This window comes from Ptychodera flava, chromosome 3, assembly GCF_041260155.1.
Source record: "Ptychodera flava strain L36383 chromosome 3, AS_Pfla_20210202, whole genome shotgun sequence".
In the NCBI taxonomy this organism is placed as follows: Eukaryota; Metazoa; Hemichordata; class Enteropneusta; family Ptychoderidae; genus Ptychodera; species Ptychodera flava.
Window position 1 is genome coordinate 46,615,984 of NC_091930.1, and position 18,935 is coordinate 46,634,918.

General features: G+C 36.7%; 1 protein-coding gene across 3 annotated transcripts in view; it reads left to right on the forward strand.

Annotated features, from left to right (window-relative positions):
* The window catches only part of LOC139130137 (uncharacterized), a 43,740-nt gene extending 25,102 nt beyond the window's left edge, over positions 1–18,638 (forward strand). For all 3 annotated transcript variants that reach the window (XM_070695859.1, XM_070695860.1, XM_070695861.1), the window contains exon 7: positions 16,261–18,638. In XM_070695859.1, the coding sequence (XP_070551960.1) occupies positions 16,261–17,060 (800 nt within the window). In that variant the 3' untranslated portion in view covers positions 17,061–18,638. The remainder of the gene's footprint in view (positions 1–16,260) is intronic.
* The last annotated feature ends 297 nt before the right edge of the window (positions 18,639–18,935 follow it).

Sequence of the window (18,935 nt, forward strand, 5' to 3'; positions counted from 1 at the left end):
ACTGGTTCCTGTACTTGATGTCCTGTTTGGGGTAAATGTCCCGATCCCGATTTGTGGCTATCATTGATGTACAACAGTAAAAGGTGTTCCATTTGTAACTCAGAGACTGCAATATCCCAGTCATGCTTACATGTAGCATCATCAGAATAATTATCTCCATCCATGCTTTTGACTGGCTTAACTGAACCTAATGTAGCGAGCTACATTAGGTTCAGTTTTACAAGCCAGTCAAAAGCATCCAGGAAACAGAATTGTGTCTAGCCAGTGTGATGACTGCAAATCTGATTGACTGACTTATGGATGGAGCTCCAGCTCACACAATTACATCACAAGATGAAAAAATAGTGACAATGTCACTGGTCGCTCCCATATAGTTATCAAAACAAGCTAAAATCAAGCTAAAAGATTTTTTTATCACAAATAGAAACAATTCCCCCAATAAAATAAAATTATGCAAATTTCACCAGAATTTGATCAAATCTTACTGACGTCACCCGTAAAAACCTCTACACTAAGTTTCAACTCAATCGGACGTGTGGTTTCAGAGTTAAAAAAAATTTTTGATCAAAAATGAAAAAAATAGCCAAAAAATGCAAATATGCAAATTTCACCACGATTTGCCCAGATTTGGGAAAGGTCACTCCTATGCACTTCCATACCAAGTTTCAAATCAATCAGACTTGTGGTTTAAGAGAAGAAGATTTTTTGACCAAAAATGGGAGAAAATTACAAAAAAATTCATGAAAAAAAGCAAGTCCAAGATACTGACCCAAGATGTGCACAATCATTTCAGGTCAGCCCAAAGTACTTACATGCTAATTTTTCATCTAATCTGCTCAGTGGCTATTGAGATTTTCAATAAAATGTAAACTTGTAAACATATATACATATGGCTATGGGAGCTAACAAGCGACCCAATGGTCGACAGAGCTCTGCTGTGTTATGTAGAGAGCAACGTTTTGTGACATATGTATTGATGAAGAAGGTTGAGATCTTTGATAGCTCATTTCAGGATGGCCTGACCTAAAATGGCAAAATTAGCTGCAAAAATACAAAATTGATGATTTCATCATAATTATGTATAAAAATGTATACCAAATATCAAAGCTATCACATGAGTAACTTTTGGGAAACAAATTTTGACCAAAAACGGCAAAAAGATTTCATCAAATTTCACTATATCACACTAAGAGAACCCCCAGGAACCTGTATACCAAATATCAAAGGCATCAGACAAGTAGTTTTTGAGAAACACATTTTTTGACCAAAAATGGCAAAAATTGCACCAAAAATACAAAATTGCAGATTTCATCATATATTCTGTATATCATATTTAGTTTATCTGTAGGAACCTGTATACCAAATATCAAAGCTGAAAGCGGTTTTGATGAAATAAATTTTTGACCAAAAATGACAAAAAAATTTCTTAAAAATACAGATTTGCTTATTTCATCACAATTTGAACAAATCCAAGTTGGGTTATCCCTAGGGACCTGTATACCAAATATCAAAGCTGTCAGACAAGCGGTTTTGATGAAATAAATTTTTGACCAAAAATGACAAAAAAATTCCTTAAAAATACAGATTTGCATATTTCATCACAATTTGAACAAATCCAAGTTGGGTTATCCCTAGGGACCTGTATACCAAATATCAAAGCTGTCTGACCAGCGGTTATGAAGAAGAAGATTTTTTACCAAAAACGCCTTTTTTGGCACTAATTTGCATATTTTTGGCAATGACAACTTCATTTGAACAAAATCTCATCTACAGCCCATCATCCATGTACACACCAAATATCAAGATGAAATGTGCAGCGGTTTTGGAGTTTTTGATGTTGACGGACAGACATACAGACATACAGACATACAGACATACAGACATTTCCCTAGCCTATAAGAAAAGCTTCAATTGCCATATATACATATGGCTATGGGAGCTAAAAATTGCCGTGAAGTCATTATCTTTCAAAAAAAGTGTTTTGACAAAATGGTTTTCTTTTCAAATGAAATAAACCAAAATGTATTTTATCAAAATTTTTGTCAGTCTGAGTCTTATCATATTTTTTGATCAGTCATCATTCTATTCATGTTCAATGGAGCAGACAAATCTTTTTACATAAATTTTGGGTCTCTTGAGACTCTTCATGGTTAAAACATGGAAACTGGGCTCATCAAGTGCATTCAAAGCCTTTTGCTTGGGATGCCTTGAAATTGTAAGTATTATGGAATTGGTGTGCTGTACAGTTTTTTAGCACATGCAAACTTCTCTTGTTCCCGATGGTAGATTTAACATGTAGTATTTGGCAAAGGTTAAAGGTTGTAATGATCATTCATTCCTCATGACCTGAAGTTTGATTGTAATTACCGGTATATCGTTTCAAACTAGCCATATCATTATTATTGTAAGTAATTTTTAATTTAACAATTTACATATATAAGTCTTCAATTTTTCAATATTCAAACCAGAATAAAATCTTAATGTGACATATATACTACTTAAAGCCCAAATAGTAATTGGAGTCAAACATTTAGAGTCAAACATCTTTCTTCAATTATTAAGCTTATTATTGTTCAGAATTAAACATCTACCAAAAAGAACAATAGAATTTTGCATGTACTAAAGAAGTGCATGTGCATTTGTGGAATACATGTTAACATTGACTGTTTCACAGTGCCCCAAGTGCAATGCATATGTTGCCTCTAAACAATCATTTTGGAACGTACGGTTTCAAGGGACCCATTAGACAGTTGCCAGAAAGCGTCTTGCACTGTGCAGTGTATAGTTGCACAAACTACTAAGAATAGTTTCCAATATTCAATTTCATTTTTTTCTTAGCATTGGAAAAACGAGCCAAAGGAGCATTTTGATGCAAGTCACAAGTGCAGACTGTATAATAATAAGATAATCATGAAAATGTCACAAAGGATGCACTAGCATTAATACAGCAAAGTACATCACCCAAAACTATGCATCAAATGACATCCCACACCACCCCTGGTGGTTAAAATCTGATCACAGCTGGGTCAAATATCAGCTGGTGTATTGACTTTCATATCAAAGACAGCACACCAGCATATATTTCTACATTTTGCATAAAATTTCCTTCTGCTGTCTAAAATTACTGAAAAGCAGAACATCATGTTCCTTTCTTGGACATCCACACTTTATGATGTTAGACAATTCTCTTTTATTCCATATTTTTGGTAAAACTACCCTTTTTTTGTTTGTTTGTTTCTCAGGCACATAATTTTGCAAATAGTTTATAAATTACCTTGAGTAGGAATTGGTGTGGATTTGTATATTTTACACTAAAATTTGCAATCATTTACAGATTCTTATTTCAATCACTGCATTGTCAATAATTATTTGCAGCCCATAACAAGAGGTTCAAATGCCATTTTAAAAGACTTTATCAAAGTTTGGCAGATAGATTGATCATGATCACAATTTCTTTTTTAATCATCATCTTATGACTCTAAAGCCAAAAGTGAATTAAAACATATTGAATACAAAAACAGTCCTTATTTCCTGACAGGGAGTGGGAGTATATGTATGTTGTAAATTTTGAACTGTCTGACACCAAGAAAATTAGTATTGTTTCACGGAATAATTGGACAACATTCAATAATTTCAATAGCAAAACAAACTGGTCCTCATGAAATCATGTTTAAAGAATGTCCTTTTCTGAAAAGTTAGAGAATGGAAGATATGATGGTTTGTACACGGTAGTTCTCTTTTTGGAGGATGTGATGGCCCTGAAAAGGGCCGTTTGGTTTGTGTGTACAATATGTACACAGTATTGAATTTCAGGCTCACTTGAACCCAAAGACATCTTCACTGTTGTTGTTACTACTGGTAAAGATGTAATCTGTAGAGTTGGTGACACTCTCATTAGCTTAATCATCTGTCTTCAAGTCTTCACAACCAATGTGTTAGATGAACTTCACTTCATAATAAACTGACCATGGCTGACTGATTGACCTTTGCCTAGGACATCTCCAATTCTGTCTCAAGTACTGTCTTCTGTGGGTAGCATGCATCGCGATCGGATCATGGAAGTTAAAAACTTGATATCTCTCGTAAATGATCTGTGTAAAAATGAAAAAAGACATTGAGCATGAACTTTGAACACAATGTGGAATTTTAGGATGATTTATACTAACACGATTTAAAACTGATCAACATACTAATTATATAAGCTGACCTATTCTAGACTCTCACAGCCCATTGTTGGCTATACGTACTGTGACTAGTGTATGCACTGTGACTGGTGTGGCCAGGCTATGCCAGCTTGTGCTGAACCATATTAAACCAGTTCAACCCTAGTGAGGGCTCTGAGAGAGTCTAACCTTTCCATGGCACATCCATGTACACTGGAATGTTGTAGGTCCACCTACCCTATTCTCAGTAATGTAGCTGCACCAATGTACAGTAATGAAAGGATTAAACAAAATTTGATTGAAAGATGTTATCAAGGACAAGTCGGAAAAAATATGGCAAAATCATCGGCATACAATATCTACTTTTGCATAGAAAAAATTTCCTTTTTAATTAAAAAAGAGAAGTAGCATTATTAAGTCTAAAATAGTTATCAAATAAAACTTGCAATTTTTTAGTAATATGACAGAACCCCATGGCGAGAGAGTGCAAGCGTGCCGTACCAGCGGTATTTGCACGAGTGTTTGCGGGGGATCCGGCGGTCGTGCTTTCACGAGCGCAGCGAGTGAAAGGACAGCCGGATTCAACGCAAACACGAGTGCAAATACCCCAGGTACGGCAAGCTTGCTCGCTCGCCATGGGGTTCTGTTATTATTAGGGACAAAGCCCTATGGGGCTTGTCCCCTATTGTAGTTTACTCTGGATCACTTCTTAGGGGCCCAAGCCGACCGGCTGGGACCCTATTGTTATTGCTCAAGTTCTACTACTTCCTCTTCTTCCTCTTTTTCTTCTTCTTCTTCTGCCGATTCTTTGTCGACCTAGATCTCTTAAACGGCTGAATGAAAACTTCTCAAATTTGCAGAGCTAGTAGGTGTCAATTAGTACTCGTGCACCTGACCCTTGAAATTTTGATTGGTCACGTGACCTGGCGGCCATATTGGATTTTCCAAAAACCTAAAATGGCTTCTCCAGAAGACCTAGGGGTCTAGTTGATTTGAAATTTTTGTAAAGCAAGCATGACCTAAGGTCTTTAGAATTTGCAAATAAAATCGCATGCGGTCACGTGACCTTGGCCGCCATATTGATTTTTTTAAAATACTCATTTAATCTTTAAAAATCTTCTTCTATAGAACCAACGCACTGATTGAATTGAAATTTCACCAGTATGATCTCGAATGCCATCTCTTTCAAGTTTGCAAAGGGCATTTTGATCAGTTACGTGGTTTGGCCGCCATATTGAATTTTTGAAAATCGCAATTTCATCTTTTAAAATCTTCTTCTCCTGAACCAATACACCGATAGAACTAAAATTTGATATATATCATCTTTAGTGTGATATCTTTCAAGTTTGCGAAAGGCATTTTGATCGGTCACGTGGTTTGGCCGCCATATTGAATTTTGTGAATATCGCAATTTCAGTTTTAAAAATTTTCTTCTCCTGAACAAATACACCGATAGAACTACAATTTTACATATATCATCTTTATTGTGATCTCTTTCAAGTTTGCGAAAGGCTTTTTGATCGGTCACGTGGTTTGGCCGCCATATTGGATTTTGCGACAATCGTAATTTCATCTTTAAATATCTTCTTCTCGTGAACCAATACACTGATAGAACTAAAATTTTACATATATCATCGTAAGTGTGATCTCTTTCAAGTTTCCGAAAGGCATTTGGATCGGTCACGTGGTTTGGCCGCCATTCTGGATTTTGCGAAAATCGCAATTTCATCTTTCAAAATCTTCTTCTCTAGAACCAACACACAGAATCGACTGAAATTTTACATGTATCATCTTTATCCTTATCTCTTTCAAGTTTGTGAAAGGCATTTGGATAGGTCACATGTTTTGCCGCCATATTGCATTTTGCAAAAATCGTAATTTACTCTTAAAAATCTTCCACTCCAGAACAAACACACAGATTCAATTGAAATTTATATATACCTATATCATCTAAAGTGTGATCTCTTTCAAGCTTGCAAAAGACGTTTGGATCGGTTACATGGTTTGGTTGTCGTATTTGATTTTGCGAAACTGGTCATTTAATCCTTAAAAATATTCTCCTCCAGAACAATACACAGATTGAACTAAAATTTTACACTCATAATCCCTAGTGGTAGTTCTTTTTAATTTCCGAAAGGCGTTTTGGTCAGTCAGGAGGTTTGTTCGCCGTATTGAATATAGCGAAATGGCAATTTAATCATTAGAAATTTTCTTCTCAAAAACCAACACACATATTCAATTGAAATTTACTCTTATCTTTCTTAGTGCGAGCACTTTCAAGTTTGCGAAAGGTGTTTTGATCGTTAAGTCGCCCAAATGTTCATAAGGCTGCAGTTTAAAACCTCGTCAGTCAGAAGATCGATCAGTGATGTATGTTATATTGTACACTTGACAGTCAAAGACGGCACAACAGACTGCAATGGCCGCTGTCAAATTCAGCTAGCAGTCACTAGAACCCTAATCTCGGCCCCCTGTGTATGGCAACTTCAGCGACCAGCTTTTGTACGCCAGGATGACGTTGTCAAGTATACTCAGCCACGGAAGTACTTAGAGGAGTGTGCCACTAGCTTTAAGGGGTGGCCGACTGCTGTGATTGACTGAATAAGAGCCGAACAAGGTCCTACCAGGGCACAATGTTACTGGGGTCTACTCACAGCTGATATGTGAGTGTCGAGCTGATGTTCGGGTAATTTTATATGTAGGTGTCTGAATGGACGCTCACTTGTTCATCACGGATAAAAAGGAAGATACATGACATTGCAAGGTGTGGTGATTTGTTTATGTTTCTCTATCTGACATGCATGGAGTGGCCGTGGTGTGTTGTGTAACTGAGAGCATGTAGCTGATTAAAAATGTAAACAAGACCATATCAAGTCCAGCTGTTAATGTCGTAAAAATCGCTGATGCACATCGATTAAAACAACACCTTGTTTAATGAAGTTCTGCAGCTTGATCGAATTTCACTGTAATTGCTTTGTGCCATTTGCACGCCCAGTCAGTGAAATCGCCGAAATTTACCCGATATTTATCAGCGATTTGGGGACTCTAATATCGATACTAGACGATACTAGAATGACTTGCCCTGTGCCTCGGTATGCCGGATCTGTGGAATCTCCGATATTTACCCGATAATTATCGACAATTTGGGACTCTAATATCGATACTATACGGTAGACGATAGTACAATGACTTGCCCTATGATTCGGTACGCCAGATCTGTGATTCGGATGTTTATCAGCAATTGGGGACTCTAATATCGATAGTAAACAATACTAGAATGATCGACTTGCCCTGTGCCTCAGCACGCAAGGTCTGTGAAATTGCCGACATTTACCAGATATTTATCGGCGATTTGGGGACTCAAATATCGATACTAGACGATACTGGATTCTGTCAAATCGCGAATAAATATCCGATATATATCGGAAATTACACTACTTTACAGTTCTGGTCAAACCCGACTTCACAGGACTGACTCTTATAACTTCGATACTACACGATACTAGATTCTGTCAAATCGCGGGTAAATATCCGATATCGGAGATTTCAATCCCTTACAGTCTTGGCCAAACCTGACTTCCAAGGACTGACTCTAGCTTCTATTACTGGACGATAAGATTCTGTCAAATCGCGGGTAAAAATCCGTATATATCGGAGATTTCACCACCTTACAGGTCTGGTCAAACCAGACTTCCAAGGACTGACTCTAGCTTCGATACTACACGATACTAGATTCTATCTATCAAAACGCGGGTAAATATCCGATATATATCGGACATATCTCCACCTTGCAGGTTTTGACAAAACCCGACTTCAAAGGATTGACTCAGATTTCAATACTAGGATATACTAGATTTTGTCAAATCGCGGTAAATATCCAATATATATATATATATATATATATATATATATATATATATATATATATATATATATATATATATATATATATATATATATATATATATATATATATATATATGACTCTCACTTCGATACTAAGCGATAATAGATTCTGTCATCTGGCGGGTAAATATCCAATATATTATATCGGACATTTCACCACCTTATACTGTTCTGGTCAAACCCGACTTCAAAGGACGGACTCTAACTTCGATACTAGGCAATACTAGATTCTGTCAAATCGCGGGTAAATATCTGATATATATCGGAGATTTCACCACCTTATAGATCTAGCCGAGCAAATCTAACTTCTATATTGTATAATCTAGTAGCCGTAAATATCGGATATCATATAAAAGTGCAATGTCGCGATGTCCTCGGGATTCCGGGATAAACTTCCTTGTATAGCGCTCACCCCGCCTATCGCGTTCACCACACTCAGGCATCTCACATCGCCTTCACTCCACTAAAACATTCACAAATCACAGACAAGTTTGCGAAAGGCATTTGAATCGGTTATTTCGCCCCAATGTTCATAAGGCTGCAGTTCAAAACCTCGTCAGTCAGAAGATCGATAAGTGATGTATGTTATATCACAGAGTAAGATAGACAGAGTGGCAACACTTGCATGCCTTTTGTTCCATGGTCGTCTCGGTAGACTATTGGCTTTTCATATTAAAATGAGCTTAAAAGGTGTTAAACTTTTTGGAGGCTTGGTTTGTGGTTGATAATTACATGAATTATGCGAAACATACGACGAGATGGGCATCGTACTGCCAGTCGCGTAGCAACCATAGTTACTTTGTGAGCTCTCCGGCCAGAAACACTGCCTCACGCCAATCAAACATAACAAGCCAGCATTTCATAAACATGTCCTTTCTTGGCGCACGTGTAAAGACGGTATGACTGACCGTAAACCATTGAGTAAAACCAGACAGTATCGATAAAAGACTTTCAAATTTGGTTCAAACACACTCATTATATATTCATAAAAATATGAGAGGAATTTTTAAACGGTAAAACCCATTTTCCTGAAGCTCAAACACTCCCGTTTTCGCCAGCACAATCAATTCCGATCAGCACCACACGACAACAACAACACAAGCTTTGTCGAACATACTTTCGCTTAACAATTGGTGAAAATCCGAAATTACCGAAGGGTGCATGGTCGGCACTCTTCGGAAAAGAGAGCCAAGAGCTTCGTCAGGCGAGGCAAACATGGATTGCTTACGTAACCGCTTCACGCCTTAAACAATAGCTGTTGCCACTCTGTCTGATATTACTCTGTGGTTATATTGTACACTTGAAAGTCAAAGACGGCACAACAGACTGCAATGCTCGCTGTCAAATCAAGCTAGCAGTCACATGAACCCTAATCTCGACCCCTTGTGTAAGGCAACTTTGACGACCAGCTTTTGTACGCCAAGTGACGTTGTCAAGTATACTGCCACGGAAGTACTCAGATCAGTGTGCCTCTACTGGCCGACTGGTGTTATTGACTGAATAAGAGCGGGACAAGGTCCCCGCCAGGGCACAATATTTCTGGGGTCTACGCACAGCTGATATGTGAGTGTCAAGGATCATAAATGAAGCTGATGTTCGGGTAATTTTATATGTAGGTGTCTGAATGCACGCTCACTTGTTCATCACGAGTCAAAAAGAAAGTTACATGACATTGCAAGGTGTGGTGATTTGTTTATGTTTCTCTATCTGACATGCATGGAGTGACCCTAGTGTGTTGCGTAACTGAGAGCATGTACCTGATTAAAAATGTAAACAAGACCTCATCAAGCCCAGCTGTTAATGTCGTAAAAATCGCTCTGCAGCTTGGACTTTCGCTGTAATTGCTTTGTGCCATTGCGCGCGCCCGGTCCGTGAAAGTCGCCGAAATTTACCCGATATTTATCAGCGATTTGGAGACTCTAATATCGATACATAGACGATACTAGAATGACTTGCCCCGTGCCTCGGTACGCCGGATCTGTGAAATCTTGTGATATTTACCCGATATTTATCGGAGATTTTGGAACGCTAATATTAATACTAGACGATACTTAAAGATGAATTCGCAAGAATTTTCAGTGTATTGTGACGTGATATCGTAAACAGATTTTCAGAGAAGGCGCTCGCTCGTTTGCCGAGTCGACGTACTTCCGCATTCATATCCTGCAAATACGCAAGTCTTGTCACGATATTTGAGCATTTAACTTGACCGTCAGTGACACAAAAAAGTTACTCCATATCAAAACATCATGTGTTTTATATTTTAGGATTCTGTTAAAGTAATAGACATGAACATTTGGATTTATGATCCATGATTTCCGCGATTGTGGCATGATTCAAGCTGGCCGTGAAAACGCACTGACGTTTTTGGTGATGACCGCTGACCCAAGTGTCATCGATATGCTGTGCGCTGTTCGAATATCGCTTGCTAAATTCATGGACCTACCAAAGCTCCATGCTAAATTCAAGTGTAAAGCAAATGTATCGAAAGTCTAAAATGCACACATTTCTCAAGTATGAGAGTATTTTACTTTTGAACTGCTATGACAATGGATATCTAATTCATAAAAACTGGTATGCTGAAGCAGGTTTCGTGCAGTTATAGCGCGATATGTACAGTACAGCAATGATAGCGATTGCAGGTTTGTTACTAAGGCTGCATTCACAAAAAAGGTTAGGGGGGGGCTGGAGGTATTCATTCAGGAAGGGGGAATCGAAAACTTTAGGGGTAGTAGAGGGGGACTTGAAAATTTTGCTCTACCTGTAGGGGGCACTTGAAAATTTATAGGTTCCCTTTTATGTTTTACATTTTCCGATTCCAAGTTTTTTGTAGGTAATTTAATGAAAAATGAATACCATTTATTTGTCATTCAAATGTTGTTATGTTAGTAATAATTTAACAGAATCTAGAACCATTTTGTCACATTCCATGACTTATATCTCGAAAAAATCTAACCAGGTGTGATTGTCGTAAAAAAATCTAACTTGAGCCTAGTAACAGGGCAGAAGCTGCAACCGTTGATGATTTTTGCAATCTATCTAATATATCGACTAGTTTCCTGCTGTCTCCCTACAGCATGCTCAAACACACAATGTTCAGTTTGTCGACGAAACCTGTATATATAAATATGTATTTAGGTGATAGTTTAATGAGAGTCCAGACTGACAGTCAGTTGTCAGCACTGATACGTGGTACACATACACAGGCTGTGCTAGCAAGCTGAATACAGGACAGTTCAACATGCTGTAGAGAGTAGAACAAGAACGCAGTTGTATAATAAACTGAACAAAAATAGTGTCAAAATTATCAAAGTTAATACAGCTACTTCCTTTGGGCAACTGTCACTATAAGATACTGCCCTGCTACTGTAGTATATACGTGAGCAGTGACAGAGATAGCTCTGACTCCGATATACATTGTAGTTGAAGAAGAGTTTGTGTCAAATGACGCTCATGACAGTGAAACATTACCTAAACAAGATCAGGCCAGAAAGCACACAGGGAAGAACACATGGAAATTTTTGCGTTCTAGCATATGAGAATAATCAAATATTAAAGAAAAAAGAGGGGTTCACCATGCTTGATTTTCTAAATTTTCACAGTTTTGTCATAACATTATACAAAAGTAAAACTTTGAACAGGAGAGATGAAATGAAAAAATATATGACTAATTATTTATTTTTTAACCAAATTTGCAATTATTACACTCAAAATTTCAGAGATGAATACATTAATTTGATGGAATATTTCAGTCTTCCAGTATTGTCAATTTTGAGTAGCATCTAATTCATATATGTCTTGTACTTTTGAAAGAAATTTTTGGTAGCTCACCGTGCTCAGTTTCAGACTCCATATTTGATTTCGCGAAAATTGCAATTTATCTCTAAAATCTTATTCTCCAGAACCAGAACACTGATGGCAGTGAAATTCCACTTTTGTCATTCTTAGTGAGAGCTCTTTCAAGTTTGTGAAAGGCAATTTGATCGGTCACATGGTTTTGCTGCCATATTGTATTTTGCATAAAACATACGATTACGATTGAAACAGACAGTAAATATGAGATGATGTTCAAAATTCTTCTTTACAAGGACTTGACTGTTTTCAAAGCTGAAATTTTGTACATAATAAAATCACTGCAAGAACTGGAAACCATGTTAATCGCTTGGGCCCCGCCAACGCTGCTTGCAGCTTTAATTCTTCTTCTTTTTCCTCTTCTTCCGAAAATTCTTTGCAAAGCTAGATCTCCAAAACCGTTGCGCGCAGCCTTTTCAAATTTGCAGGGCATATTAAGCATACTGAGTACTGGTGCACCTGACCCTTCATATTTTGATTGGATACATGACCTGGCTGTTATTAATTATTAAAAATTTTAATTTCACCTAATTTGCATAAAAATTGAAACATCGAAAATCTGTTAAGAAACTTTTTAGACCATACTACCAGATGCTACATACCAAATTTCAAGAATTTTCACCTTGCCGTTTATGAGAAGAAGATTTTTAAAGTATTATTTTTCTGATTTTTCAATAACCTTTGACCTCCCCTATATCTCTGCAGCTAAGCTATACCATGGCTTATTCTGGCCTATATGAGAGTCGTGGGGGGGCGCGGGGGCTAGTTACTACTGAACAATGACCTACAGGGGATCAAACTGCAAATCAATATTTTGAGGATGAACTTGACCTATGACCCTGGCAGTTTTCTCTACCACATTGATTATGCACATATGTAATTCCAGCCTTCAAACTAGTGCTAGAGTTCTGATTTTTGGTACACAAGGACATGTATCAGTGTTACGGTTTTTTAACAAAATGTCACATGACCAGCTCATCCTATACCTCATTGATTATGCACATATCTAATTCTGGGCAAGCCAATAGAGCTGGAGGTCTGATTTTTGGTATATAGTGATAACCATTGAAAACAATTTTTTTCACAAAATGTCACATGACCTTGATGACCCTTGACCCCAAATATACATATCTGTCCATAACTCAGTAACCACAAGGACTACACCCTTCATATTTGGTATGATGGGATACCTTATGGTAAGATATGCTGTACCTCATTAAATATGCACATATCTAATTTTGGGCAAGCCAACAGAGCTAGAGGTCTGATTTTTGGTATATAGGGATAACTATGGGATACAATTTTTTTGACAAAATGTCACATGACCTCGATGACCTTTGACCTCAAATATATATATCTGTCCATAACTCAGTAACCACAAGGACTACACCCTTCATATTTGGTAAGATGGGATACCTTATGGTACCATAGGTCATGCCTCATTAAATATGCACATATCTAATTTTGGGCAAGCCAACAGAGCTAGAGGTCTGATTTTTGGTATATAGGGATAACTATGGGATACAATTTTTTTGACAAAATGTCACATGACCTCGATGACCTTTGACCTCAAATATACATATCTGTCCATAACTCAGTAACCACAAGGACTACACCCTTCATATTTGGTAAGATGGGATACCTTATGGTAAGATATGCTGTACCTCATTAAATATGCACATATCTAATTTTAGGTAAGCCAATAGAGCTAAAGGTCTGATTTTTGGTATATAGGAATAACTAAGGGATACAATTTTTTTGACAAAATGTCACGTGACCTCGATGACCTTTGACCTCAAATATACATATCTGTCCATAACTCAGTAACCACAAGGGCTACACCATTCATATTTGGTAAGATGGGATACCTTATGGTACCATAGGTCATGCCTCATTAAATATGCACATATCTAATTTTGGGCAAGCCAACAGAGCTAGAGGTCTGATTTTTGGTATATAGGGATAACTATGGGATACAATTTTTTTGACAAAATGTCACATGACCTCGATGACCTTTGACCTCAAATATACATACCTGTCCATAACTCAGGACTACACCCTTCATATTTGGTAAGATGGGATACCTTATGGTAAGATATGCTGTACCTCATTAAATATGCACATATCTAATTTTAGGTAAGCCAATAGAGCTAAAGGTCTGATTTTTGGTATATAGGGATAACTATGGGATACAATTTTTTTGACAAAATGTCACGTGACCTCGATGACCTTTGACCTCAAATATACATATCTGTCCATAACTCAGTAACCACAAGGGCTACACCCTTCATATTTGGTATGATGGGACACCTTATGGTACCATAGGTCATGCCTCATTAAATATGCACATATCTAATTTTGGGCAAGCCAACAGAGCAAGAGGTCTGATTTTTGGTATATAGGGATAACTATGGGATACAATTTTTTTGACAAAATGTCACATGACCTCGATGACCTTTGACCTCAAATATACATACCTGTCCATAACTCAGTAACCACAAGGACTACATCCTTCATATTTGGTGAGATGGGATACCTTATGGTAAGATATGCTGTACCTCATTAAATATGCACATATCTAATTTTGATGACCTTTTTTCCATAAATATACATATTTGTCCATACTCAGTAACCAAGAGTCCTATACCCTTCATATTTGGTACGATCTTAGACCTTATGATGTAACATGCAGTACCTCATAATTGTGCACATTTCTAATTTTGAGCTAGCAATAAACCTAGTGTTCAGATTTTTTGTTGACAGATGTAACATAAGGAAAGAAAGTTTAGTTGGAAAAAAGACATGTAACGGTAATGACCTTTGCCCTCTCTGATTACATTTGCCTTCTTTTTCCCACTTAAGATTGCTTTGGCCCCGGCATTGCTGCTTGCAGCTATATTTACATATGTTTCCCCCTGTTTATTTTATCGAGAAAACAAAGGAACTAAAAACACAAGCGAATACATTTTAAATAGTTTACGCGACACACATTGAAAGACAAGGATCACGCGCTGTTCTATTCATTTGCATGCAGGTATGGAATAATGTTTTTGGTATTTGCACTGCAGTGCAAATACCGGTAGTACGCGCGCGCTTCGATGCAAGTAAACTGTGGTACATATGTAGTAATATATGATTTCTTCACGCAAAAAATAGTAAACACGTCATTCAAATGCTTTCACAATCAGGAACACATAAGTTAATCTTTTTATGGAAAACTGCAAATATTCACAGCATGGCAAACACACACAAAAAAATAAACATCCCTTTAACATCAAAATATTGACATCATAAAGGAACCACAGATCAACAGTCTGCCATTATTTCGATGGAGTAGAAACAAGTAAACAAAAAATAATTTTGACATGGCCAACACAACAAACAAACATCCCTTCAACATCAAAATATTGACATCATAAAAGGAAACCATACATCTACAGTTTGACATTATTTAGTTGGAAGAGAAGGAACTGGTAAACAAAAAATCATTTTAACATAGCCAATACAACAAACAAATAAACATCCCTTTAACATCAAAATATTGACATCATAAAAGGAAACCACAGATCTACAGTCTGACATTATTTGGATGGAGGAGTAGAAACTAGTAAACAAAAATTATTTTAATATGGCCAATGCAATGAACAAATTAACATCCCTTTAACATCAAAATATTGACATCATACAGGGAAACCACATTTCTACAGTCTGACATTATTTGGTTGGAGGAGTAGAAACTAGTAAACAAAAATTTATTTTAACATGGCCAACACAACAAACAAATAAACATCCCTTTAACATCAAAATATTGACATCATAAAAGGAAACCACAGATCTACAGTCTGACATTATTTGGATGGAGGAGTAGAAACTGGTTTACAAACAAAAAAATCATTTTAACATGGCCGACATCACAAATGAACCCCCAAAAAATCATTTAGGTAAGAAAATTATGATAAAAATATCTGGTTTAATTACAAAAAAGTCCAAAACATACATGGTAATAAACTATGAAAGTGTTGATGAAATCAAGTCATGATAAGATTATTTGCAAGCTGACTGCTCCACCAGTAACACATCAACAAAACAATACAATGACTTACCTTATGGACTGAAAATCACATTTCCATCAATAAAATACAATTGTGTTGCCATGGAAACACGTAAGTTACATAACAATGTAAGGAAGTTGTTCCTTTAAATGTTCCATGTGTTTGTGTAAACAAAAGAAGTTTGCATTCAGTCAAAATTTGTGAGATCAGAAAATGTTTGACTTCATAGAAATTGTAGTTTGCAAATTGACCTTTGACCTTTGTTTATGTTTTCGTTTTCCTACTAGGCTATCCGGTCAAGGAAAGTGTCCTGGAAGTGTTTGGGAAAGGATCAATGCCGGGACAATTTGATGAGGTTTATGGAATATACGTCAAGAACAATGGTCAATGGGTTATATGTGATTGGAACAATCATAGAGTTCAGGTTATTGATCCAATCAAACTCTGCTGTGATCTCATCTTACAATTCCATGCATTCCCAAATCCATTTAATCCGGCAGATGTCACAGTGGATGAAGACAATGACCAATACTTTATGAGTGATTTCAGGAATGGTCAAGTTGTGGTGAGTTCTGGACAAAGCAAGATTTTAAACTGTTTTGGACGCAAAGAAGGAATTCAACCAATCGGTATCTGCTTGAGTCCTGATGGTTTTATATTCATTGGTGACTGGAATGGATATGTGAGAAAATATAATAAATCTGGTGAACACATTGCAAGAACTGAAGAAGGACAAGTCAGTGATCCCTGGGATCTGATTGTGAATAAGAAATGTATTTTTGTATCAGATTTTGGCATTGGCAGGAAATGTGTTCATGTTTTGAATCACCAGATGCAAAGTATAAGAGACATTGGCAAGGGACACTTAGAGTGGCCAGTGGGTTTGTGTTTTGATCACCAACAAGATGGCATATATGTTTGTGATATCGATGGGAATAGAGTGGTTCACTTCAATTGTGATGGTGAATTTCTCAGCTATAAAGGTCAAGGTCAGTTAGAGAGACCCCGTTACATTGCACTGTGTAAGGATAATCCATACAGATTAGTTGTAACACAGTGGGACTGTATTAAACTACTGTACATATAAGCAGACATGACACCACATCATGTCAACTCTGCAGGGATATCTCTAGTGAAAATCTACAAATTTTCTGACAAATTTTACACAACTCATTGCAACTGGCAGGCTGTAAATGTGTATTTTTCAAGATAATTTGCATATTTTGCATATTTAATTACTAATTTTTGGATCAAACATACAGTTCTCACAGCAATGTATAATTTTGGACAGACCATTTCATCTGACGTCCACAATTTAGTAATTCTTTTGAACATTTTAAGTTGTCTAACAGCAGCCTGTTGCAATTTTTTGTGAAATATTTGTCAGAATAATTTTTGACTTTCACAGATGTGTGCATGAGTGTACAGAAACATACACAGAAGCAGACATGACAATATAACATGTCAAGTCTGCAGGTATATTTCTGGTGAAAATCTACAACTTTCCAGACTAATTTTACACAACACAATGCAACCGATAGGTTATAGATGTTATATTTTTGCTGATTTTTTGTAATTTTGCGAATTTTTTGAAAATTTTGGATCAGAATGGAATTTTAATCTCTTTCCAACCCTTAAGTACTCCTAGTGCGTCAAAAAATCGGTTAATTATTTACTCTTCACAATTTTCTCTTAATTGTCCGACGGCAAGTTACAAGTGGTACGACAAAATTTTTTGTCTAAATGCATTGTGTTGGTAAAAGTGTAAGAAAAATCGGTGATTTTCACTGACATATGTGTGCGGAAACATACCTGATAATTCCTTATTCGTATCCGTATCATATGGTGTCTTGGTTTATATAGATCGGTAATAATTTCCGCTGTTATCGATAATTTTTACGGAGACATCTAACCGCACAGCTCAAGACGAGCTGCCATGTTTTGAACTGAGAGATTGTAGCGTCAGTCTCTAGAGGGCGCTATGAACAGTCACGTTATCAGAACCAGCTTGCACAGCATGTGCACAGCACAAGTGAATGGAAAGGTTGCTTGTATTCTATTTGTTTTCAAGATGAAATCTATATGTGTGAACGAAATATGAAAATGTAAATTTTAATCAGGACGGAAATTCTGGAGAAAAGTATCGGCATAAAGATTATTCATCACACTATCCGACGACGCTCACCCGATTAGTACAACGTAACTGTATGTTAGTGTACGTGTATGAAAATTGACCGAGAAATTACTAACATTATGTCATAAATAATTTTGTTTGTCCTCACTTTTTGTCTCTAAGGCATTAATTGTATTTTCTTGCGTTTCCCCAATGGTTAATGTCTCTTTCTATTCAGGACATGTTGACAAATTATTGCCACGTGACTTTTTTGTTGATGATAATCATAATTAATATTAAGCTTGTAGAATAGTTTGTAAAAGGTGTGAAGAATAAAATGTACTGAAACATGTAGTTGGAAAACCTTATATCTTTTATTTTAATCATATGCATGTAGTCTCTGAGACTTCCTTGACTGACATTTATTCATGTCGTTGCATTTTAGTTTTTGTACTGGACATGTATGTACCCTCCAACTATTGAGATTGTAAACTATTTTGATGACTCAATAACAACTTGTTAAAAAACGAATAAAATGTACTGACAAGTGTTCAAGTCGTTTATGATCTGGTTATTTGCCATCGACCGTCGAGACCAAATTCGTAACTGTTGAAGCATGCACATATCACATTTTGTAGAAAAGCCTTCAAAATCGAATTTCTTTGGTTGAATGGCCGTTTTTCAGTATTTACACGCCTTGATGACAACCCAAATACGGTAAGAGTTTCCGAGATAGTCATGTGATTAAGAGGTTGATTGCCACAGATCATAGATTTTCAACTGTTAAAAAGCAAGTTCATTCCAAGTACAACAAAAATGCACTATACATAGTGAGACTCTCTCTCTCTC